This window comes from Elaeis guineensis, chromosome 5 (genome assembly GCF_000442705.2).
Source record: "Elaeis guineensis isolate ETL-2024a chromosome 5, EG11, whole genome shotgun sequence".
In the NCBI taxonomy this organism is placed as follows: Eukaryota; Viridiplantae; Streptophyta; class Magnoliopsida; order Arecales; family Arecaceae; genus Elaeis; species Elaeis guineensis.
Window position 1 is genome coordinate 4754825 of NC_025997.2, and position 25886 is coordinate 4780710.

Genomic DNA, 25886 nt, shown 5'->3' on the forward strand with positions numbered 1-25886 from the left:
GACTGCAATTGCTGTGTGGTGTTAGCTTAGTTGGGCGTCCGACCATTGCGGGATGGATGGGAGTATATATAATTCTCATAATGTAGGAATTTTCTATGGAACGGGCAGTTGGTGGGTTTAGCACGTCAGAACTAGAACAAGCCAATTATAAGACCAGTTACAAATGGACTAACATTTCTACTCCTGCATTTGGTTTGCATGATTTTTTTCTTTGTTGAGCATTGGAAATACCTTCGAGAATGCTTACCATTCTATAAATCTACAGTACGTAAAGTGATGGCAGTAGTCCTATCACCCATGCCAATGGAAGGAGGGACGTCTGGCATGCCATTGTGTGCATCAAAAATTAATAGAATGGAACCATATGGAAAATTTTGTGGGGAGAGTCACCTATGTTCTTCCATGACCATCAAAAAATCAGTGGTGTACAAGCATCAAATTGGGCAATGACATGCTGCATATTCGTAAGTTGCTACTACTGTCATCTAAACTATAGAGATACGTACGGCAGACTAGTTGATGATGTCCAAATTGGTATATAGTTGCTCCAAATTGGTAGGATCTCTTACTAAAGTGAAGGCAAGAAATATTTGATGATGTCCAACTCCAACGTAGTGGATGGATAGCAGGCTAGGTCGAATGCTCATCGTCGACACCATTTTGGGTTAACATAGGTCAAGCTTTCTGCCATGCATCCTGCCTACAGTTTCATCTGTAAGACGTGCAATCGATGCTGTGTTTTCCCTGGAAATGCCTGGCAACAACCCAACATATCTCATCGGCACCAAAAGCCATTTATATTCCACGATCTATTTTTAATCAAGGCCACTGATATAGGCTTGAGAACTTAATCAATCAACATAAAGACAAAATGTCAGTATTATTGTTTTTGATGTTTTTTACCAAGCCCTATTAACAGAAATACCAGTGAAAAGAATACATAATGTTTCACGGTTCGATCCTTCCACCCATTAATATAAGGCAGTGTAACATGCCTAGCGTATTTTTTCTAATGGCAATCCTCTATCACGCATTGTGAAAATTAACTTCATTTTTCATCTAACTGGCAGATGAGGGAAAGAACTCAGCCCAGCAGAAAATATGCACAAGAAACAAAATCTATAATAGTAGAAAGCGCACTCTTATTCACGGTAAAGATACACATCTGTTCCACTGATTAATAGTAGGCAACAAATTTTTCGCACAAACCAAAGTCTTATCCATATCAAGCAATACTTAGGGCTACACTTTATAACAAGCATAGGCTGATATATAAGATAACACTGGTGCTTCTGCAATCACCTCCCACGAACCATATATAAAGTTACATACGTGCTACCTACAAGCATCAAGGTCACCATCAATGTCAGGCAAGGACTGTAAAGTCAACCATGAGAAAAAGTGAGCAGCAATTTTAATGTTAAAGACTGGCATTATAGTTACAGAGATAAGGAGCTGGTTATCACAATTAACAGAAATTAATCACGATAAAATTAAACATGGCACCTATTTGTAGATTTGTAACATTGTTCTATGTTTTGGCTTGCACATGAAGATGCTCGGAGACATTTTTTTCTACTCTCCTTCTTCTTTTCTTTTTTGTTTTTGCACTAAAGAAAGTTACAATTTCTTGGAAAATCGAAACATATCCAGGTCGATGTTGTCTCCATATATGCAGTCATACATATGAAAGAGTCTTGACATAACATACACAAATTCCATGCAGATAGAATGGAAGCTGAAGTTTACCTTATTAACTGCAAAAGAGGAAATCTTCATGCAATCTGCTAGAGGAAATAAAAAAGAATTATCCAACTTTGAAACAACAAGCCTAATTTCTTGAATACATGAATTTAAACAAAAAATGAGATACTATAGAGAGGTTTTACCCCAAGCCGCTTCTTAGTGTGAGCAAGTAGCTCCTGAGGATCACGCCGGGTTTGTACATATGCATCAATCTTGTTCAACTCCTAAAATAATGCTTAGTTGAAGTTAACAATAAATGTCAACTGTAACAATGATTGAGCAACACAATCAGTAAAAAACCATAATCATAACCATCCAGCTTATTCCAACAATTCGGGGTCAGCTTTAAAAATCCTCATTAACCAAATAATATACTCATAGAATGTTTAAGGGCAAGGTTGATTAGAATAAAATTGGAAGAAAATTGAAACATAAAACAAATATTTCTGAATAACCTGTCTAGGATGGTAAAATAAGAATAAAGTGATAGAAGTCCATAAGATAGTCTGTATGCTCACTCATCAGATAGTCCAAATTATACCATATTTCCTTCTACACGCCTTCTGTTCCCCTACATATATTGGATATCTGACAACATCAGTATTCTCTATCAAATCAGCTGGACAGAGATATTCTGTGCTAATTGTTGGAAGAACACATTGATCAAAAGAATGTTGGAAGAACACTACCTAATCTCCCAGTTGATTTCATACACCATTCAATTTCTCTAACAAGGTAGCGTAATCATAGGCAAAGGTTGGAGACGTACTATGACATCAGTCTCATGTGCACTAGCTAATGACACTGCCAGACTGAAAGATAATGGCACAACTCCATGACCATCATTTAGATTAGCAATGGTTTCCAAAATTTTATATTTATAACAAAAGATTACCATAATTAAAGCCTTTGGACTAGTAGAAATTGGTTTGGGTAAGTTGGGTAGATTGACATAAGTCTTTCAAAATGAAAAACATCCCAATATGATGACTTAAATGGGAAAGAATAGAAAGTGAATGAGAGGGTATACAAGAGAAAGGATATTCAGTGCTTGAATTTTCACAAACCCCTTACCCTATATTTGGTTGGGGTCATGAGAGGGTGGATGGATGACCTCCATCACTGTTTGGTTTAAAAAGCCACGGAAAGGATGGATGAAAAAGAATGAGTTATCTATCCATCCTGACCTACCAATTTACATCCTTCCAAATTAAAGGGATGCAAGAAAGAATGGATGGAGCATTGATGAATGGATTTTGCATTGACAAAATTATCCCTTAGTAATTTTTTGACAAAACTATAATATTTCTTCACTTTTTTATTTATATTATTTATATATATATTTTATATAATATTAATCATATACTATTAAATTTTATTACTAATTATTTTAATTTTAGTACATAATATCGATAATTATAATTATCTTCTATTTTTTTTATTTTTTTACTATTCTAATTAACCATTTGTATAATATTAATTAACTATTCAATTAAATTTTTAATTAATTAGTTATTTATATAATTTTTTATATAATTATAGATTATAATCATTATAAGTTCATATATTGTTTACTTTTTTAGTATAAATAAGTATTATAAATTTATAATAACAATATTTTTATCAAAAAATAATCTAATAAAAATATTCTATAAATATCATCCATCATCCCTTCATTTCTCATGTACCAAATAGAGAAGAAATCATGTTTATCTATCCTTCCATGTTTCACCAAACATACGAAATGATGGATGGATGATCCATTCATCCTCTCCCTCATCCATCCTTCCTCTTTTATCCATCTTTTCTTTAATCCATCCTTCGTACCAAACAGAAGGTTAAATAATGCATTCATATTTTTATGTTGAACTCCATTGGAGGCAACTAATTACCACATAGAAACTCATGGCTTATCGCATGTCACAGTTCACTAGAATGTAATATCATACCATCATCACAAATTTTAACATGACAAGAAAGACCTGAAAATAGCACCATAACATAAGCATTACACTTGGCATGAATTTTTGTTACCTCAAACCATAATGCCAGCTTGGGCCTTCCTTTGGTGATGTCATAGTTTTTTACATCTGAAAAGAGAATCTGATACCTTTCCATAAAAGGAGCATATGCAATATCAACCTAAAAAGTAAATTTTAGCCAAAAATCAAATTTTAGAATACATCAACAGGAAAAGGTAAAAAATGTGAATATAGCCTTGTATAACATGTCCAAAAGTTACAATATCATCACTGGATTATAAAATGAAAAGAATAGACAAATAAACAAATAATCACCAGGCTTTCAATGTCAAGTGACATATCTTAGTTGCAGTCACAGCTGATCAATCAGAAGTGGTAAATAAATCACTAATTATGATACTATAGCATGGAAAAGATTCTCGAGTCAACAATATCCAAACCTAAAATTTGCTAGACTTTTCTAGACCTTTCTGATTGTCTCTAATGGAAAATGAATCACGTCACCTTTTCTTTTATTTAAAGAATACTTATAATGCAAGTGCAGATGCATGCGGTTGCTCAAGGTTCTATATCTAGGATAATTAAATAAAAATTTAAATTCTAAAAATAGCTGAAAATGATTGATTCATAATTTTTTTCCTTCCAATGTATTATATCTGACCTTCATCTATTGGTTCATGCTTTCTCTGAACTATTGGTTCAGAAGTCAGCATGAATGGTCCTTTCTTGCATACTGTATCTAGTTGTCCATTTCTTATCCTCAAAAGTCAAGCAATGTCAGAATCCCTTTGTTTATAGAAGTGTAACATGTTTTAAATCTTTTAAGAAAGAAATCTCATTGGAGTGATTATCCTTCTCAAAGTTTAACAATATTAGAATCCATTCTTTTGTAGGAGTCTAGTATACTTTGAACCTTTTAAGGAAAGCTAATTACAGTTATTTGATTGGGGTTATTTTTGGAATTGAAAAATTGGGAAATTAAGCCAGTTTTATATAGTTTAAGGATATTGCCAGAAAACATTCTTTTTATGAAGACATAGCAGCCTTTTATGTTTTTTTTTTTTTTTTCTTTGGATAAATACGAAGAGAATGCCACCAATCAGGAGCTCAAAGGGAAAAAATCTAACGAAGGATTTGTTACCTACCAGACTAAATTGGCCAAGGAAGAAAGGACCATCATCAAATTTGGAAAGGGCATCTTCTACTTCATCGAGGGCAGCACCTAATAACACAGGCTTAAGCAAATCAACATGTAGCAATAACCATTTGAATTCTCATTGCAGGAATACGTGTATAAAGGTTTACAAGAGTTCTATCTCACCAACTTCATCACCCACATCTTCTTTCGAGGATAATGCAGTGAACATAATTTTGTTAAGAGAATCAGGTAAGAGAACAGCTCCTCAGCAAACAGCCGCTTTGCAGGATCCTACAAATTTCAGATCACGCAATAAGCAAACTTATCACTAAAGTGGCTGCTGCCAAGATCAGTATCGGTTATCACTTACATCAGGAAGCAATGCAGGGCCCTCAAAATGAGCATCAATATATTTTATCAAATCCAAACTCTCTCCTTTGACTTCATTATTATGCTCCAAAGAGGGTACCTGTGTACCAATGTTTACATTTTAATTAGTATACGTAAACATATTTCCAGGTTGACTGTGATGTAACCCAATTAACCTTTGCAGAGCTTGGAAATTGCATTCTGTTGAGTTATTAATCTTGAAAAGGAAACAATTATCAATGAAACTGGTCGCATCATTTTACCAATGATGAATAAAATTTTATTTATGCAGATGGGAAATTGCAAAAAGCTATGTTCAAGAATTTCAACACGTAATTTATGTTTTACATCAGAGGCATAAGTCATTTATCAGACATAAGTTTCATGAAACACTACAGTATAAAGCACATGATATTGAAGCATCGAACCTTATTTGGGGGGTAAACCTTCTCCTTGTACCATGCTGGCCTATTTTGCAGATCAATTGGAACCAACTTGATCTTTTCCTGCAGTCCCTGCTTCCCATAACAGCAGTTTTTCTTTTAAAAAAAAAAAAGCATAAAAGAGACGACACCTATAAAAAATTCCAAACATCCGATTCAAAAACAATCATGGAAAACCTATCTCCAGTGATCATGACGAAGAACACGTTTCGACTCTACAAGCAGGGAATTCCATCACTTTCAGTAGCATAAATCAAGGAAATACCTTACAGTTTCTAGTAATCCAGGTGCGTTGCGCAAATGGGCATGTGTAACACATATAGAGCCTTCCTTCCACAAGGAGGAGGAAAAAAAAAAGAAAAAGGAGAAAAAATCATAAAGGTAAACGATAAGTAGTACTAAATCCAAATCAAAATGCTTAGAATTCCTCATAAATTTGATAAGGATCAGCAATATGGTGGACAAGAATATGTTAATTACCTGGTGGTCCCATCAAAGAGAGTTGGTGGCTGGGAAGTAGAATCCAGAACAGGGGGAAGCACCTCCTTCAAGAAACTAAGACATATAGCACGATCGAAATATTTTAGGAGAAGCACAAAAGACTCAACAGACAGGCCAACTGAAATCAATCAGAACTGAGAAACTCGGCAATCAAAAGAGAAACTTCCAAGAAACAATCTTGTCCGAACACAGAATCGTTGGAGAGTTCGGGAAGTTACTCACCTCGTCGTCGGCGTTGCCATGGCCTTGGGTTGACCACAAACTCTAGATAGGGGTTTGTGCTGTGGACCAGAGAGGAAAGGTAGAGAAGGAGCACGAAGCCTGCCCCATATAACGTCGGAGATGGGTGGCAACGTTGACTTAGGTAGGACCGCGGAAGATATGCGGGCAGGTTGGTTCGCTTGTGACAGCTACGGCATGCCCGCACCGAACCGCACTCTTTTTTTATTTTTTTATTTTTGGTAAAATATTCACGAAGTGTGCCGTCAATAGCACTTATACGGATTATTGAAATATCTATGCAAATATTTTAAAAATTACTTTCCGAACCACGTGCTTCCCCCAAAATATTAGAGTTGCATTTGTCAACTGACAATCAATCCAGGTTATTGATAATTTAATATAATTATTTAAATTATTATATTTGATATATTTTTAGATTGATAATCCAAATTATTTTTCATGGGATAATCTGTATTATCAAAGAAAAAAATAGCTTTCCAGACTATCATTATTTTAATAATTTTATAAATTTTTTTGGATAAAAATACTCTCAAATAATTTGATCGATCTTCTTCCTTGTGATGGACAACAGAAAGAAAAGAGGCCAAAATCGATACTCTCCTCTACAAAATCTCCGACAACGACCAAAAACCAACCGATTGACAGGCTGTCGTCGTCTCTTTAACGATAGCCATCAGCAATCAAGAGGAACCGTCGATCCATTGAGATCCAACAGTCTCAATTATATTTTATTTATCTTTTTTATTTTTGTTTGGATGGCCGACCTAGCGGCGAGCCGTATCTAGCGCCACTGCCGGTCCTATTCGCGATGCTCGCTAGCCGGACGGGCACCTACGGTGGCAGCAAAGGAGGAGGAGAAGGGCACGGTGGTGGGAACCACCGACTCTCCTTTCTCATTTTTTTTTTTTTTATGATAGGAGAAAAGGAGAAAATCGAGCTCGATGAGGATCAGATGCTGTCGGTCGCCACCAGTGGCGCCGTGCTGGATGACCGCACATGAAAAGAGGAGGCGGCCAGCTGTTTAGAAAGAAAGGGATCACGATGGGAAAGAACCGAACCTCTTTCTTCTTCTTCTTCTTTTTTTTTTTGTCTATTTGGAATCACGACAGAATCACCGACCCCTCATTGCGAGCTCGTATCGATGGCCATCGGAGCATGGTCCAACAGCGACAGGAGGAAGAAGAAGAAAAAGAAGAGGGACAGCTCCATCCCTCCTCATCTTCTTCTTTTAGATAAATTATAATATATAATATTATAATTTATATTTTTTAATATAAATAATATATAATAATAAAAATATTATAAGATATAATATATTTTTATTTTTTTATCTTGAAAAATTAAAAATTTTATGTATTAGATGTAAATTTTAATAAATTTAATTTAAAAATATTTTTAAAATTTGATATTATATTATCCATAATTTGATTATCATATCAAATATATCAACTAAAATTTTCAATAATTTTACTGTAACATTACCTGCGTGTACAAAATACAGTAAACAACGTTATTGATAATTCATATTACAGACAATGCAGATTGTTTAGCGATGCACCAAATACCACCCAGAAGACTACAAGTGCAAACGCCCATCAGAAATGATAGAATAGAGCTGCGTCTAATTTTATTAAAACTATTGGTTACATGTTTCATCTATTTATTTACTTATCAAGCAACCTATTGAACATTCGTAGACAACAAACCATGAAGAGGACAAACAACAAACCATGAAGAGGACAACCACATGATGACGATATTGCATCAAGTACTCTTATTACATCAGCAAGAACCATTCAACACATGAAAGAAACACGATACAGCGTACACAAGCTTCAGCTGCAAAGGCCGCAAACAGGTACTCCAACTAGTATGCCAATGCCTAAACTACCAACACCGACATTATTTATTGAGATCATTTATATGTCTGAAGTAGCTCCCACGAACCATGCTATATTACCATTGATTCAACTCAAATTCTGCTGCTACCTGCATTGTCAACGTCGTCACATCAGCATCATGCACGAATCATGTAGCTAATTCTAAGAACAGAAATGACATGGCTTAAGGAAACACAATTCCATTTGACAATAACTAAGATGAGCAAAACTACTCGTTATGGCTATTTGTTCTGCAAAATACAGGATTGAAGGATTGTGAATTCTATATTTGGCATCCACATGGAGATTTTGCCACACGTTCTTCTCCACTCCATCTTTTCTTTCACCAAAAACAATAAGGTTGATTGTTATCGGAAAGTTTGGACAAATCCAACCAACAGTTTTAATTTATCTGCATTCGTGCTAAGATATATAATACTAGTGACACAGTAAACCATGCAGACCAGAGTGGTAGTTCAGAACCTTACCAGCAGAAGACGAGAAGAATTCTTCATGCAATCTGGGAGGAGAAAAAAGAAATGGAGTCAGCTAGCTTACAGACAATGAGCCATTTCCTAATTTTCCCCATTATCAATATAAAATTAAGGGTGAGATATTCTAGAAGAAATTTTTACCCCAAGACGAGTCTTTAAGATAGACAGTAGCAACTGAGGATCAACCCGGGTTTGTGAGTAGGCATCTATTTTATTGAACTCCTACAAAAATGTTTAACTCAGTCATACCACACTTTTCAGTAACAAGAGTTGAACATCAGACATACTTAGCAAAAGGAAATTATTTAGGAAAAATTGCTCAATATTTAGGTTGCTTGCATAAAGAATCAAACTTAAAACATGTACCAATCTTATTCATCTCCTATAAAAATGTTTAACCAAAGACATGCCATATTTATCAATAACAAGAGTTGAGCATCATGCCTACTTAACAAAAGAAAATTATTTTGAAAAATAGCCAATATTGAGGTTGCTTGCAAAAAGAATCAGATGTAAAATATATACATTCATGCATGACTAGTTTTTCTTTCACAGGTATATCTTAGCATAATTAGGAAATTTAGTCACCATTCTAATACTCTATCAGGTCATTTGCACCAGAGCATATCACTGCTAGTCCACAAAGGGAAGAAAAACTAAAGATCTAGATTCCAGGATAGATAAACATTAGAAATATCCCCTAGGGAGGGTGTTGGTGGGAGGAGAGAGAGAAGGAGGATGTGTATGTTGGTTTCTGGGAGGAAGAAGAGAGCTTTGGTCTTCCCCTTGATTTTTTACTAAGGTGAAGCAACTTAGGTGGTCTCAGGCTCTCAGATATCAATCATGTGCACCATTAAGAAATATGTTTAAGAGCAATATGATAAATACTATGGACTATATCATAGGTATAGCAAGTGGAGATAAAATGATAGCTGCCAACTAATAATAACACTTAAAATTATTAGTACAGAGAAAGTACAAACTCGAATACAGCCATTAATAAAAAAATGAATAAACACTGATCTGAGTTTAAAAATATTTGTTCGACATTAGTTTGCAGCAAAATAATCTCGAGTATGCATTATACCGCAGGATAAGGTAAATTTAACTTCATATCACTTTGTTGATGTATGGAATTTAATTTCATCCTCTCCAATAAATTAGAGTAATGGCACACACATTGTAAAACAGCATAACAAATACTATTGTAACATTATCTACTAGACCAAAATAGCATACTCTTCAAAGTAAATCACTCAAGTTGCACTCTACATGATCATTTTTCTCAACAAATACATTCAAAAAAAAAAAAAAGAAACTTTTTTGAAACAGGGGTAAATTATACATAAAGGAAAAGATATGCCGGTCTTCTATTCAGCAGAAAGCCTTTATGCATGCACTTTTTCAGTTAAGTAGCTCCATAAAGGACTGCACAGTTTTTTTTTTTTTTTTTGGCCTGCCTGTTAATGCCATATCCAAACGGTTGGGTTCCTTAAGCTCTTGTCTATGCTTACATTCCCCAACACATTTGACAAACCCAACATAGATTATCAACTTCAGGTCTCTAAACCAAAACCACCAGTCATGCATTAAGTCAGGTATCTGTAACAACAAAGTAAGAGCTTGTCCTGTAACCAATCCAACCTCACAAGAGGAGGCGTTGACTTAATCATAAACACAAGCGGGTTGACTTGGTGCCTCCCACAGAACCAACCCTCTTAAAAGAGTATCAGGATGGTGGTATTATTTGGATTAGGACCAAAACAAAATTATGAAAATTTTCATGGTCATGTGGCCGACCATAAGCCAACATAAGCCAACATGCTTATGAAGGGACTTCTCAATGGGGATGCATGGGAAGGTTAGATGGGTTTAGGGCTGGAGGGAGAAAAAAAAATGTTAAGGGAGAAGCATATGACCAAAATCCATCCAACTTTCAAAAGCACCTTTGACCTTAACAAAATTCAGCCAACAATATATGACCTTTCAGTTTAATACCCTACTTTTCCTTATGTTGCTTTATTTGTGGGGTCTGTGTGTGTGCGTGTGCGTGTGTGCGTGTGTGTGATGACCCAGCAATACGATGAACTTGACATGCATGGAAGTTTGTTACAATAAATCAAACCACGATCATCCACCCATCTAAAGAACCCTAATCATTCTCAATTTGCAACAAAGCAGCAGCATGTTGAGTTAGCAGGTTGGTTAATATTTCCCACCACATACATATAAAATATTGCTAACCTAAAATATGTAGCTACATTATACCCTTTTCTTAATTATTTTCACTCTCCTGAGGGATGGCTGCACCATAATACCCGTAGTGCTCCTCAATTAGTGAACCTTTCATTAACTCTGAGACAGACAACAAGCTAACCTAGTGAGTGTGCTGAATAAAATAATCATTATCAAATATAATAGCATATTTATAGGCATATATATGGTCATGAATGTATGCCTGCACTGCAACTCAACTAGTGATCCTTTCATTAACTCTGTTAAGACCAACAATAACCTATCCTAGTGAGCACACTGAATAAAATGATCATTACCTATCGAATAAATAGGTATATTTGTAGGTATATGGTTACATACGTATGCAACTACACATAAATATGCACTTAGCTATTATCTGTGAGACAGAAGACCTACTTCACAATACACTGGATTTTGAATACTACTGTCAAATGTAAAATCAATAACCATAACCAATTTCAAACAGTACATTTTGAGTAATATCATGTCAGGCCAAGGTTCACCATGCCAATGTGTACTGCACTGTACCAAGTATACCATACCATAACCAAACGAATACTTAGTATGGGAGCATACTGCGTATCAGTGTGCTGAACCAACCTATACCAAACACTATACCGACATGGCACTGGTAAGGGACTGAAAGTGGAGCTGCAAACCCTATGTCAAGCTTTCAATAGTCAACTTTGGTTGGTATTCATTACAATAGCACATTTCGAAGCAGGTCTTGTTTTCTTCTTGTTGCTTATCTCAAGCTTGGGCCTAGACAAAGCTTGAAGCTTTCTAGGGCAAAGAGAGAGACAATCTACATAGGCAAGGCAGCCAAACCACGACACATAGCATAGATGATATAGTTCTCACTCTCATCACCTGACTTACACTACATGCAAGTGTTGTTGCCTGCAAACAGTTGCCATATAAGAGCAATTCCGGGAGAGTAAGGTAGGCGGAAAACTGGTATATAATGCTAAATCTACAAACAGACATGCTCAAATCCAAAAAGAAAAAGTTTTCACAAGACAATCTTTCACGAATTTTGTTTGATGTTAGAAGCATTCTGAATTGCAAGATAACCCATCGGAAGTAACTAATGCTTCATAGCTGCATGCAGCCATCAGATGGCCAGGTCTAATATTGTCATCCAAACAAAAAAGCAAATATACAGGCATAATATTTTTTAAAATATAAATTTGAAAATACCTCAATCCATTGTGCCAGCTTGGGCCTGCCTTTGGTGATGTCATAGTTTTTAACATCCAAAAATGCAGTTTGAAACCTTTCAATGAACGGGATGTATGCAATATCCACCTAGGAATTGCATTTTAACCAAAGTATTAGACCAGATTAAAAGGGAAAAAACATAGTTTCCCACAACTATAAAAATAACAAATCTTATTAATGAATCATGAAAGGAACAAAAAACTAAATATCCATCTGGGTGTATTGCTTGTCAGGTAAACATAACATAGTTTCAGTAAACATGTCATAGTTTTAGTAAACATATCATAGTTTTAGTAAGCACATCATAGTTTTAGTAACAAACAAATTGTGGCATTATCATACTGAAAATGTTCTATAGCCAACACAGTCATACCCAAAAATTTACTCCCCCATCTCCCCCCCCCCACCCCACCCCAACAAAAAAAAAGAAAAGAAAAGAAAGAAAAACAACATTAAAGTGGTAGACCTGTTCCATGATATTACTTGTAGAAGAATAAGATCTGCCTTATGAAGCAAGGTATAACTAGCATTCTTTGTGCAACTACATTCATCTAAACATTCTTTTGTACTGCTATGGGCAAAAGAAGTGGGGCAGATATAACAAAAGGACTCTGCATATGACTAAACAGAATATTCACGATGGCTCTCAGGTTCCATCAAGCAGAAATTGTCTACATGGAAATTCCTAATGTCAGAAAATGGTCTGGCTACACATTTGAAGCTAATTGGTGAAATATCAGTCTCAGTTATATTTAACAGCAGCATATGTGGAATTATTATCTGTGGTAATACATACTGATACAGCAAAAAGCATCACCCTTTCACAGGAACACTCATAACGGAACAAAGAAGTGCACAAAAAAAAAAAGGTAAAATACTACTTCCCAAGTGAAATATGCCCCATATATTGTACTCAAAGGCAATGATGCTTCCTCATTTACAGAGACTAATGTGGAAATGAACGAGTTAAAAGCAATGCAGAAACAGAGGTTTACAAGGTAGTCAGGATGTATTGAGAAAGCATATTAAAATAAACTAAATATTAAGGAGCCCTTTTGTATAATGCACAAAGCAATTCAATAAGATAATCTAAAGGATGGTATGCATCACAGTGTCCAACAGTATGAAATTATAGATAGCTAGGCTTCTACCGAGTCACAATAACAAATTATATTATGGGCAAAATCAAAAGTGAATCTTCATGGGGAAACAAGAAAAAGAAATTGCTGAAAACAATGATCAAAAATCTAGAAAGAAAACAGTGTATGCTTACGAGACTAAATTCGCCGAGGAAAAATGGTCCATCATCAAATTTTGAGAGGGCACCTTCTATCTTGTCAAAAGCAGCACCTGATGCAGAACACTTAAGCAAATTAGTATGTACTAATGCAGGTCTTCAGTTTCTTATTTGAGGAGTACATGTACAAAAGTTGAGAAAAATAAACTCTCACCAGCTTCATCACCCACGCCCCCCTTGGAAGCTAATGCTGTGTACATAATTTTGTTGAATTCATCGCTGTAAGCCAGCAGCTCCTCTGCAAATTGCTGCTTCCCAGGATCCTACAAATTTCCACAGCAAAAATCGAAACAAGTTTAGACTAAAGCATGATTTTTGTCAAGGTAAAAGGATGCTTATTTCTTACACTTGGAAGCAACGAAGGGCCTTCAAAGTGGCGATCAATATATTTAAGCAAATCCAGACTCTCTCCTTTGACCTCATTATTATGCTCCAATGAAGGCACCTGTCTCACAAATTTACAAGATAAGTATTGACAGAGACATATTCACATACGGCATTTTTTGCTTTTTTTCAAAAAGACCTATTTTGAAGAATAATATTGCAGGAAATAACCAACAGGCGAAACATGGGAAAGGAAGAGGAGGGATAAAGACAAGATGAATAAATCCCTTCAAACTAAATGTTCAGCATATATGTATGCTTACAATATACTACCATATGAAACATAAATAAATAAATCCAACATAAAGGATTTAGCTTTTAAACTTGTTGGGCATAAGCCCAACAACTTAAGCAGTCAAAACTAGAACGTGCTTTTAATGAAGATCATAAGTACAGAAAAAGGCTTCTATCCTCTCAACAAAGGCAAACAAAGGAAATACATCTAGAACAAGCATGCACTATAAGGATAAAGAACACAATATCAAAAACATATCACGTACCTTATTTGTCGGGTAAACCTTTTCTTTGTACCAAGCTGGCCTATTCATCAGATCAATAGGAACCAATTTGATCTTATCCTGCAATCCCTGCTTTCCAAAAAAAACATATAAAAAAAATTTGTAAGAAAAAAATAATTCTTGCCACAGGACCTAATTACGAAATTCTACACATCCCATTAAAATAAGTCATATAAAGCCCGCCTTCAGTGATTTTTCAGAGATAACTAAATTTTACAGGCAGGACATTCAACCTATCAACCAAGTGAATCTTGTTCTTATGGATAAGTAAAACAAAAGTACGGTAAATCTTGAAACCATTCAGTGAATTCACTGCATACTTCATCAACAAAAAGAAAAAAAAAAAAAAACGGAGCTGACCAAAGAAAAAGAAAAGAAGGGAAATACCTTATAGTTTCGAGCAATCCAGGTGCGTTGCGCATATGGGCAAATATAAGCTATATACAGCCTTCAAACCCAACATAAATTAACGATGATTAGATATATAGATATCAGAACTACTGCTGTTGGAAATAAATACCAAACCAAAATCTACAGTCATTATTCTTGCCTTAATAAGAATTCCCAGAATCTAAAATAAAAAAAAAAATCCAAATAGAAATTAAAAAAAGAGGAATTGAAGAACGAAGTTACTTGGTGGTCCCATCAAAGATGGGAGGCGGTTCGGAAGTAGAATCAAGAGTCGGTGGTAGGACCTCCTTCACGCAACTACACGAACAAAAGATTAAAATATCAGAAAAAACCACTATGAATTGAAAAACAAAACATGTTGCCACTATTAAAAAGACCAAACGGCTCAGGTATCAAAGCCATGGGTCAGAATATTTCTTGAAATAAAATCAAACAATGCGGATAAATTGGTCGACGAAAACCCCCAAAAAAACTCGGGAAAAATCCAATGGGATCGAATCAAGAAATGGAGATGTCTTAAAAGGGGTTTGGGGAATACGCTGCCATGGTGAATCTCTCCGAGATCTCGTGGGTTTGTTTCCCTGGTCTCGGTACGCTTATATAGAGAGTGAAGTGGAGCTTCAAACGGCAACCGACGGACGCGTAACGGAGGCGTCATCACTGACTATAGAAGAACGTCAACCTGCCGGACACGTAACGGAGGCGTCATCAATGACGATAGAAGAGAGGCCTGGCCGTCCCGAACTTTTCCATTAATTTTAGAAGATTAATAAAATGTTACCATTTATTGGGTCCAGAAGGTTCGCTTAAATGCCGATTTCGCGTCTAGGTTCAATGATGTGATTAGAGACTTGACGGCGACGGAAAATGGGTTTGGTGCAGCAGTGTTCCCGCGGCCGTGCAGAAAAAAACAATAAAGGTGGGCCGCATGTTAAATTCATGTTCGCACCCTGAATGGAACGTGTCCTAGTGGTTGGCACGTGACAACGCCAAAGAAGTCTTTAGTTTCAGCTAATTTATTATTTTTTAATTATTGTTTTAACTTATTTTTAGTCATTTTATATCAAAGTTGCATGTCAAAACAAGTTGCACCTTTTTACCGCATAGCCAGAGTTATTTATGTGCACTCAAGGAGCCCATAGCAGTACTCTGTTTAGATATTGGGCAAAAACCCATGACAATGGTGTCCAAAATGCACAAGATTGCCTCATCAAGATCCAAAGAATTTTTGGAATTTTCTTTTAATCACCAAAAAAAAAAAAAAAAGATCCAAAGAATTCAGTATGTCCTTCGTAAGCAGAATGATGGTCATAGTAATAATTCCTCCCTGCATTATCTTAATGGAATTATTGTTTAGGATTTGTTTTTGAGAAATACAGAATTTTTTAACTATACAAACTCTTCCAAGGGTAGGTCCTTAATGAAGAGATGCTAATCAACACATTGAATAATTGTTTGAAATTTATTCAAAATTTGATATTTTCATTTTATTAAATATTTCAATCTCTTTATTATGATAGATTCATGTTGTTGAAATTGTTCGTAGGTAATTTTGATATTTGAAGATCATGTGGAGACTGGTATTCCTTCTCTAGCCACAAATCAATGCTGGAATGAACTAATAAGGATCTTACCAACAATAGTATTAGTAGCTCATCACTTTTGCGGGGAAAAAAAAATAATTTCCTCTTTTGCACTTAAACTGCTTGAACAAGCAATACATGATCGATTTGGAGACTCGCTGATGACACAAGTGTTGTATAAAATTACTCGTGTTATTGCATGATTAAACCTCTGACAATTTAACATGCCCAATCCTCCCTACCTGGAGAGGAACACTTGATTTCCAGGATAAATTACATACGAATTCAACACTAATGTCTAAATGACATACCTGAATACCTTTTCATTAATGGATAAATTACCCTAGTTTCCATAGGATGTCTTACTGATGAGGTGGCATTCTAATTGTTGAAATGTAATATTTCCCATGCTCTGCTGAGCACACGTAGGATTAGTTTGGGTGGAAAAGAATACTTATTAGAAATAGGACCTGACGTGGCTGCATGACAATCAAATAGGGTCCCAGCGAGACAATAAATGGAAGAAGAGAAAGCTCTTTCAAGCCTTCAGAAATGCCATAAGAAGCTGAAGTGCAGAGGTGGTGAACCTTTCCTTCAATTTAAAAAATGAAAAAGAAAAGCATGTCCTGCCTATTAATTCTTGAAATTACACCACTTGCTGGTTAACGGAATCGTGCTTGCTAATTCATAAACTAGCGCATTGCCCGAGATAGTAAAAACAGTACACAAGACATAATGCAAGAACTTAAAAAATGTACAGAAGCTACATGAGCCCCAACTGCATTATTATAATGGTTGCTCCTTCAGATCCTCTCTTCATTGAATTTTCCTTTTCTTCCTTTAGATCCTCAGTCAGATTTTTTTATCACGCTCAAGAGCACACCGGCACCGAGACTTGTGGCAACAAACCCCAAGGAAACCTCAACTGGTACATGGTAACCTGTTGTAAGTGATTCCAAGTTTGTCATACAAGGGAAAGCAGTGAAACATGCACAAGTAAATGATATATGAAGAAAAGAAAAATCAAATGTTTGTTGGGAAAACAGAGAGAGAGAGAGGAGAGAGAGAGAGAGTGAGAAATGGAGTATGTCCAGCTCACCAAAGAAATCAAATATCATCTTTGTCCCTAGGAAGCCTAAAACAATACCTATGGCAGGCTGCAAAAGAAGAGTTGTTTACAACAATCAGCATTTAGTTATTGTAAACCAAGACCACCAAGTGCCATATAATTTTAACCATCATAGCTGCAACACCACATCTAACAATCCTCAAACAAGTGCTGTACTTATGCTTATTCAATCAAAGGATTCCGACAAAGATGACCTATAACTCATAGAAATATCTGAATAATTTGGTTACTCTAGAATTAGGAGCATTTAACATCCACTGCATATTTTTTTTAAAAAAAAATCCACCGACTATATGAATAACATTACAAAGCACTTCATTCATTAAAGAAGGAAATAATTATATTTGCCAAAAAAAAGAGAAGGAAAAAAGTAATCAAAATAGTTAAGGATGCAGGATCAAATGTATGCATGCATGCATGCACACACACACACACACACACATATATATATGTTTGTGTGTGTGTGTGGTGTGTATGCACATATACGTACATACGTATATACGTACGTACGTATATGTACGTATGTATATGTGTGTGTGTGTGTTGATGGGATAAGGCCTACGGGCCAATGATATCTTAGATTTAGTAAGCTTTCCCTCTTCTTCATATAAGGAGGAAATCATTTTTGAATAAAACATGGTATTATTGTTATTTAAAACAGTCAAATTTAAGGTAGAAGATTCTCATCATAACATCTGATAACTTCCTTCCAGTCAATGCAGCATGATCCATTGATAAGGTTTACCAAGGAACTGCAAGTAGTTGGTATAAGTGATTTGGTTAAAAGATAATCCACTATGAAGGTTCCATCACATTAAGCTGCAACCTTATCATCCACATTCATGATACGAAAGGTGAAGGTCAATTTTCTCAAAAGTTTAAATGAGGGTCTATTGAAGCACGTCATATTTTACTGATCCTAGAAATTCTGTTAAATAAAAATAGTAATTCTAGAAATGAATGAACAGGAAATGATGAGAGCAAGTCAATGCCTTACCTGTAAATACTCCAACTCCGACATGCTTTCAGAAATGAGTATATACAGTGACCTTAAACCTACATAAGCAATTATTATGTAATCACAGTCAGCCTAAGCTTGTTCTAAAAGCAACTATGGTCTTACCAAGTAATATTTCAATCTATATCATTCTTCTGAAGATAAAAATTATGGACCCCATGCATAAACCCCTCCATATGACTTTTAGAAATTAGATATTTTACTCTAAACATGATTTTATGACTAAATCTTCAGCATCCCCCCTCCACCCTCCACAACCCATTTCCCTATTTGTCTTATCAAATACATACTGCTAGGTAAAGTTTTAACACATGAAAGGTTGCAACGTATGTCATCATATTTATTAGATATATTAATCTAAAGACAGGAGTAAGTGGATAAGTAGAAGCCCTTTGAGAGCAGCCTAACGCAAGTTATTAGAAAAACTCAATGGGCAACTTAATGGTAATGCAAATCCTGTGATTGAAAGGGTGTACCATAATTTTGCTAAAGATAGAAAAGATTTTTCCAGTTCGATCATGCTTGTGGACCGAAAAGAGGCTTAACAGGGGCACTCAGTCAAGGTTCTCATCCACCTGTGTGAATGTTAAGGGTGGATCCAGCAAGGTTAAAAAATGATGGACATTTGATGTAAAATGTGCTAGACAGATAATGATGGGTTGAATGTATCTAGCACTGTATTGGATGCCATATCACTTTTTATCATATTTTGGAAAGGTGGTGCCTGGTAACTTTGTGGCCAAGCCGAAGAAAATGGAGTTCCGATATGGAGCTCATCATGAGGTACACCTTGCCAGTTTAAATTCTACCTCCCCAAGATCCTAAGAATGCTCATTATGATGTTAAAGCTCAAAAGAAAAAGTGAGTAATATTATTAAGGATAAGTTCTATTAAGGACATGCTAAACTCAATCCATTCTTGGATGATCACTTGGATTCTTTTTTTTTCCCTTTCCGGTATTTATAAGCCAACACAAATAGTTGGGAGAAGGCTAGATGGTTATGGTTATGCTTTTCTGGTATTCATCGTAGTTTTCACCATGAAATACCCTTAGAAGGCAATAAAAACAAACTGATACAAGCACCATATCATAAGGGTGTATATATAAGCATGAACCTATAATGTCTAGATAAGCATTAAGATCAGGGTTTTATATATAAAGCCAGCAAAACAAATACAAACTACCTGAAATAGCAAAAAGATTTGAAGAGAAAACTATGAAAGGATCCCGTGTGACACCAAAAACTGCTGGTATTGAATCAACCTGTAAACATGAAAAAAAATTAAAAAAAAAAACAGTTCTCACATAAAGCAATTAAGCAAGAAAAGCTGGGAGATATGGGAGGGCAAACAGGAGAACCTACAGCAAATGCAATATCACTGAGTTCGATGACTGCAACAGTGAGAAGTAAAGGTGTAGCCTGAGTACATATTTTGAATCACCAATCAAGCTAACAGAATATCTAAAGTAAAATGATATCTCACAACATGTGACATTCAGTAGGAAATGAATTATCCATATCAATCTAGTCCATGAATAAGAGCAAGGTTCCATATATTGCCCATAAAATCAAAATGCCAAAAAATAAGATACACTGCAGTGAGATTCTTGGCATGACCCTGACAAATACTTGCCTTCCATACACCAGCTTCAAGCGTTAAAAATCGATCACCATCATAATAAGCTGCAAAATGAAAGAATACTGATATTAATATTTGAATAAAAGCAACACCAAGTAAGAATCAGAAAATACTGAAAAGTATATTCAACCTCTTTAGTTTTTACTCAATAAAGAAAATATATTGCACTTTAATATACTCATAGAAAATGATTTTGTAGCAGATTACATTGCTATTAAAAAGGTTTCATGGTCTGAGTATTTTGGCCAAGGTTGAAATCCAGATCCTCGATTAGTAAACTAACTTCTTGTTACTAGATAATGGACAAGTTACTTCAGTTATGATGCGCACTTCTCAACTAGTTGAGTTGCTGAAATGCAAGTTGGTATACCTCTATCTGCTTCTTTTTGGTTTTTCCATGGAAAATAGTGTGAAAATGATTTTTAATTTTCAACTGCTACTGAAACTAGTTAACAGTTTATCGCAACAATTTTACATTAGAACAAATTGAATCCTTGTTGTATGCCAGGAGCATTGTTTAGAAATGATATTTAAGAGTGTAATCAACAAATCAGATGGAAAGAACTTCAGGAGATACAAATGTTGGCAAAGAACTCAAGTTGAAAGTAATAGGAAAAGCTCATCCATGATCTAGCATGGCCAACAGCTGGATTTACATAGAGATACTAACCAAGATTTTGCGTAAGCATCAGAAATGTTAAACTGGAAGTTCCTCTAACCAAATGCTAATCCATGTGATCAGTGATTAGCAATTATGAAAGGACAGGAAGATCATCACAAACATGGACCATAAAAAAATTCAAGCCCCAAGTAATAAAATTGTAGGAATAAGATAGCATTTATATATAAAATAATATGTAAACTTTTAAAATTATCAAAGATGTAATCACCGAACTTTCCCAACAACCTGTTCAATTTTAAGCAAATATGAGAAAGTTCAAACATTATGTTGAAAGGAGATTTGTCACAAATATTGGGATCAGTAAGTTACCAGTAACAGGGATAAACTTCTGGCACGTTTTCACAATAAAATTATCGCCAGGTCAGTCTCTTCCTCTTCAGCAGAAAACAACTGTTACAAATCAACAAATGGAGATTATTGTGTGCTTTGAGATATCAAGTTTCATTCTATGTATTTTCACAAGCATCAATGATAAACAAATGAGAGTATTATACAGAAGAATGAGATGAAGATCTTCTAATATTTAGAAGAACATTACATGCATTTACCCAGAACCATGGAGCTTAAAAGGATGATTGATTAGAACAGGTCATATAAGTTTAAAAAACACTGAGAAAAGATTGAAGCAGTTCAATGACCTTACAAAAGATGAATAATATCAAGATTTTGAAGTAATAACACAACACTAGCCGCATAACCCAAGATTTGTGTCATAATCTAACATGAAGCCTCGCATAAGCCTCATGTGATATAGCACCAGAAGCATAAGCAAAAAGCTTATCCTGTAGAAATTGACAGATCATACTCAGAATTGCTTCATTTGTCTCCCTTCTATGAGGAAAAAAAATACTGGAATGCCTTTGTTTGGCCTTCCCCTTACTAATTTTATCCAGCAATTCTTTTGGCTCATTTTTCTTTTAAAACCCTTCAACTTGTATGCAAACCCTGCTCAAGTATTTTATGATTATGAATCTTAAATTTTTTTTTTTTTTTTTTATATCATTTTTCTTTTAATTTTTCAATATTTGAATATAGCATACAATGCCCTTCAACATTAGATTGCACTAGATGTCCTCATCTTTCGACCATTTTGTAATATAACTACTGATTTATTTAGTTGCATCATTAGACTTGCATTCCATACATGGACTAATTTTCAAACCTTTATGTGTCATTCCATCTAACGGTAAGCCTGGGCACAATGGTCAGGTTGCTCCATTGTGACTTGGAGATCACGGATTCGAAACATGTAGACAACCTCTCTGCACACCAGGGTAAGGTTGCATACATCTAACTCTCCCTAGATGCCATAACATTTGGAGCCTCATGCACTTGGCCACCCTTTTATCTGCCATAATTTCCTGCTGCAATTCCACTGACATCCACTCCATTTACATTTTACTAACCAGCTCTTTATCATCTCTACATGGCATGCACTAAGGCAACCTCTTAATAACATATATAATCCCGAAACAGCATATAACAAGCACCTCTCAGGCGCCCCCGCACACCGCGCCCCCCCGCGCCCAGCACCCCATCTATGATCCATATGGTAGCACTTGCTCCTATGCATTTTCATGTAGTTATGATTGAGTATTAAGTCTTGTTGTGTAAAGTTATAAACTAGTAAGAAATTAAAAATTCAAAGTAATCTGAGCATGCACAGGCCAAAAAAACTCCACAGGGAAGACCTAAAATATGGTGAAACAATGAATAACAAGATATAAGAAATTAAAAATTCAAAGTCTTATAGTTCCTCCTAAATCCTAATACATAAATTAACTGACAAACTAGAAGCTCGAAGATTGTCTTGACACATTCCTTTCATCTGAAAACTGAAAGCACTCATTAGTACAAAAATTAACTGACAATTAGATGGACTAGAAATTTCACCTGGTATGATGAGAAGAGAAGAATCAAGGCCAGCAACAGTTCACCACCTCAAACCTCTATAAATGCATAGCATCAGTATGACATATAATGGCAAAAAAAATGAGAGTGAAAACTACAGTAAAATGAAAGGTGGGTCTGTAAATTAACCTGAAGCGTCGCAGCCCCAAGCAGGATCATTGTAGCACGAAATATAATTGCACCGCAATACCATATGTAAGAACCCGCCTCTAGATTCCAGTGTAATAAAGATTCCATTAATACAAAAAGGTTAGCACAAGAACAATTCACAAGGAAAAAAAAAAATAGTTGAGTTGAGCAATCATACCTCATACATCTTCGGTACTTTAAAATATCTGAAAATCAAAACAAAAACAAAAAGATTGTCCACTGATAAACTCTGTTCCAATAGATAGCTGCAACACAGTGCATCCTCATTAAAATCACAAGGATTATCTGTTATAGCTAGTATCAGTAATGCTTAGTGAAAAAAAGCACAGACGAATATCTACTCAGTTAACAGTTTATGATGCTAGTCTAACATCGCAGACCTAAATGATAAAGTAGGAGGGAAATGGTGCCGATTAGTTAAGTAACATTTGATAATCCAGCACCTAATGCAGCAATAAGCCTACTCAGAACAAGATTTTCTCTAAATTAAGATAAATTTGGATAACAAGCACACAATCTAAGAATGACTCTTGCTACATACCCTGCAAAATATTCAGATGCCTTTTCAATGCCGTCCTTTATACCCAAAGCAATTCCAAAAGTCACAGCAGCAAAAACCTGTAATAGGAGAAAGTGTAGTCTCAGCAATAATGCGTGGTTATTGATCAAGTGAATAGAAGGGATCAGGAAACCATTGGTGCTATGCTTCAGCAAAACATCAATTTGGCAACCATAATACAAGGTCCTCACCCATAATGCAACAGTTCTAGCTGAAGATGTCACTGAATCTTGTTGACCACCTGAAGAGGGATCTGAAGCAGTCTTTGCATCAATATTTAATTCATCACGTGATTGAGAACTGGTCTTCGCCATTTCTTCTGCAGATCCATTTCACCATCTTATTATTTTCAAACAGACTAAGGCAGCAGAATTCTGATGATTGCTCTGACAAATATGAGGTAGCTAACATCAGAATAAATAAATATTTAGAAAAAAGCAGAATGCATAAATTTTGGTCATTACAGTGAAAGACAGTTTGCAAGTTCAATTCACATTGCAGAAAAACAAACATCGGTTCATAGGAGATAAAAACAAGCTGGGAATTGAAACATGAGTGATCTAATAATAGCAGTTGAAGTTTTGCTTAAATAGAAGCGACCAAATCTTTGAGCACGGTCAAATTTATGAAATAGCATTATATTCTCTGCCTTTTGTCATTGCCAGATTGCTCATGGGTCTGGATTGGACAAGAAAGGATTTTGTAGTTGTGCCATTCTACATATACATATAACTTTTCTATTTCAAATACAAAAGTAAATTGATGCCACATAATATCCAGGTTGACATGTAATTAACGCTATTTTATTTCAAATACAGGACTTTTTCTTGTTCCACCTCAAGTGAACATATCAGAATGCACTTTGGAAAGGCCACAAAACAGAGGCTTTTTTTTTTTTTTTATTTTTTTTTGTTTCTTAGGTACACGTTAGAAGCAAAATGACAATGCTATGACTAGGGAAACTAAGTTTCTTGGAAGTCTGTAACCCGTAGTGTGCCTCAATCTGAGTGTCTTCCCAGCATCATTGCAGAAATTTGTAATATTGTTACCTATAAATTTTGCCAAATCGGGCAACACCGGTGCTCTCTGATCAGTGGGGGCTGACCTGGCACACCATACGCAAGTTGGCAAAAGCAGCATGTCCTCGATGAGATTAGATACTATCACAATTCTATGGCATGTTCTGGACAAACAATCAACAATGATTCAAAAATCGTTCATAAAACAATGAAAACCAACATAAATCCCAGTTAACGTCGTGCACTCCCATCCTACTATGTCATCTGATCATGAGACACTACAAATTGAAAGGGTTTGAAAAAGAAAACCAATAAATCGTAAAAAAAATTTCTTTTCTTTTCCTTTTTTTTTTTTTGGAAGCAAAGCCAACAAAAAGACACTCTTGTCATCCAGGTTCTATACAGCTTCTTCTCAACATGTAAATGCATTGAATGGGTTAAAAATAACGGGAAAAAAATAAATTCAATAAATCCTAAAAGGGATTTTTTTTTTTCCGAATTAAAACGAAAATACAATAAAGGATGGTGTCGATTTAATTTACCACTGACTGAGAAGCCCTCTTGCTCGGTCCCTTTTGCATGCCGCATCCGAAGCGTACGCGTGCCACCGCGGCGGCTGCCGACTGAAATCCCCAATCGTGCATAGAGTGAGAGACTAACTGATCTGGAGCGAAACCATACGGGAAGAAGAAACCTTTATGTGGGAAATAGGCGATATACCTACCGGAAGAGATAGAACTGGAGAAGGCTGAGGCATGGCGAAGAGAGGAAGCGAAGGAGAGCGATGGGATGGAGAGAAACCGAGCCCTAAAGAACCCGGAACCGATGTAGGGAGCTATTTGAAGGCAGGAGTGGTGGATAGTCGGAGCGAACCTCATCTCAACAAGAGACAAGGGAAAACGGGGAGAGGGAACTGAGCTCGCGTTTATCCTTCGCCTCTCCCTTGTCGCCCTCTTTCGTTCAAGAAGAGAGGGATACACCAAAAAAAGAATAGGGCGATATAACTTAATAATAACCCTCCCTCCAAAAATAACGATAATTATTATTATTATTATTTTAAAAATTATAAAAATTATTTTAAAAAAATTATTTTTATATTAAATTCCGATCTGTCACGATCAAAATCTCAAATTTTTATAATTTTATGATCTCTCCCCTAAATACTATTTTTATTTGACGACTACGATAAAAATATCACGTACTGTCATTATACATGATGATTAATATAAAATTTTAAATATTTTTTTTTATTTTTTTAAATTTTAATTAAAATTTTTATTTTTAATTTTATTATTTTTTTTCATTGTTATT

The 25886-nt window shown here is 35.4% G+C and overlaps 2 protein-coding genes and 1 pseudogene across 2 annotated transcripts; all 3 read right to left on the reverse strand.

Moving 5' to 3' along the window:
• Positions 1–1122: 1122 nt before the first annotated feature.
• LOC140857892 (protein IN2-1 homolog B-like) lies at positions 1123–6555 on the reverse strand (annotated as a pseudogene).
• A 1598-nt stretch (positions 6556–8153) lies between these two features.
• LOC105044685 (protein IN2-1 homolog B) lies at positions 8154–15521 on the reverse strand. Its single transcript, XM_010922676.3, has 11 exons — positions 15422–15521; positions 15106–15180; positions 14860–14920; positions 14455–14541; positions 13917–14015; positions 13725–13833; positions 13547–13623; positions 12253–12360; positions 8938–9018; positions 8791–8822; positions 8154–8411 (listed from the first exon to the last, which is right to left on the reverse strand). Exons 1-10 carry the CDS (start codon positions 15427–15429, stop codon positions 8814–8816), a joined length of 714 nt encoding a protein of 237 aa, XP_010920978.1. The 5' UTR covers positions 15430–15521; the 3' UTR covers positions 8154–8411; positions 8791–8813.
• A 1511-nt stretch (positions 15522–17032) lies between these two features.
• LOC105044684 (thylakoid membrane protein TERC, chloroplastic) lies at positions 17033–25555 on the reverse strand. The gene is given in 17 exon segments (XM_073257220.1): positions 17033–17406; positions 17566–17623; positions 18593–18651; positions 19799–19877; positions 19978–20034; positions 20249–20298; positions 21246–21293; positions 21296–21326; positions 22830–22867; positions 22870–22885; positions 22977–23032; positions 23035–23056; positions 23155–23182; positions 23539–23615; positions 23748–23875; positions 25118–25198; positions 25300–25555. Coding segments are annotated over 17 exon segments (1074 nt in total). The 5' UTR covers positions 25454–25555; the 3' UTR covers positions 17033–17314.
• Between the last annotated feature and the right edge of the window lie 331 nt (positions 25556–25886).

Coding starts and splice junctions, on each gene's coding strand:
- LOC105044685 (XM_010922676.3), bottom strand. Junction 14,921..15,105: donor ATCTTTGATGGGACCACCAA/GTAACTTCGTTC, acceptor TTGGGTTTGAAG/GCTGTATATAGCTTATATTT. Junction 14,542..14,859: donor GGATTGCTCGAAACTATAAG/GTATTTCCCTTC, acceptor TTTGGAAAGCAG/GGATTGCAGGATAAGATCAA.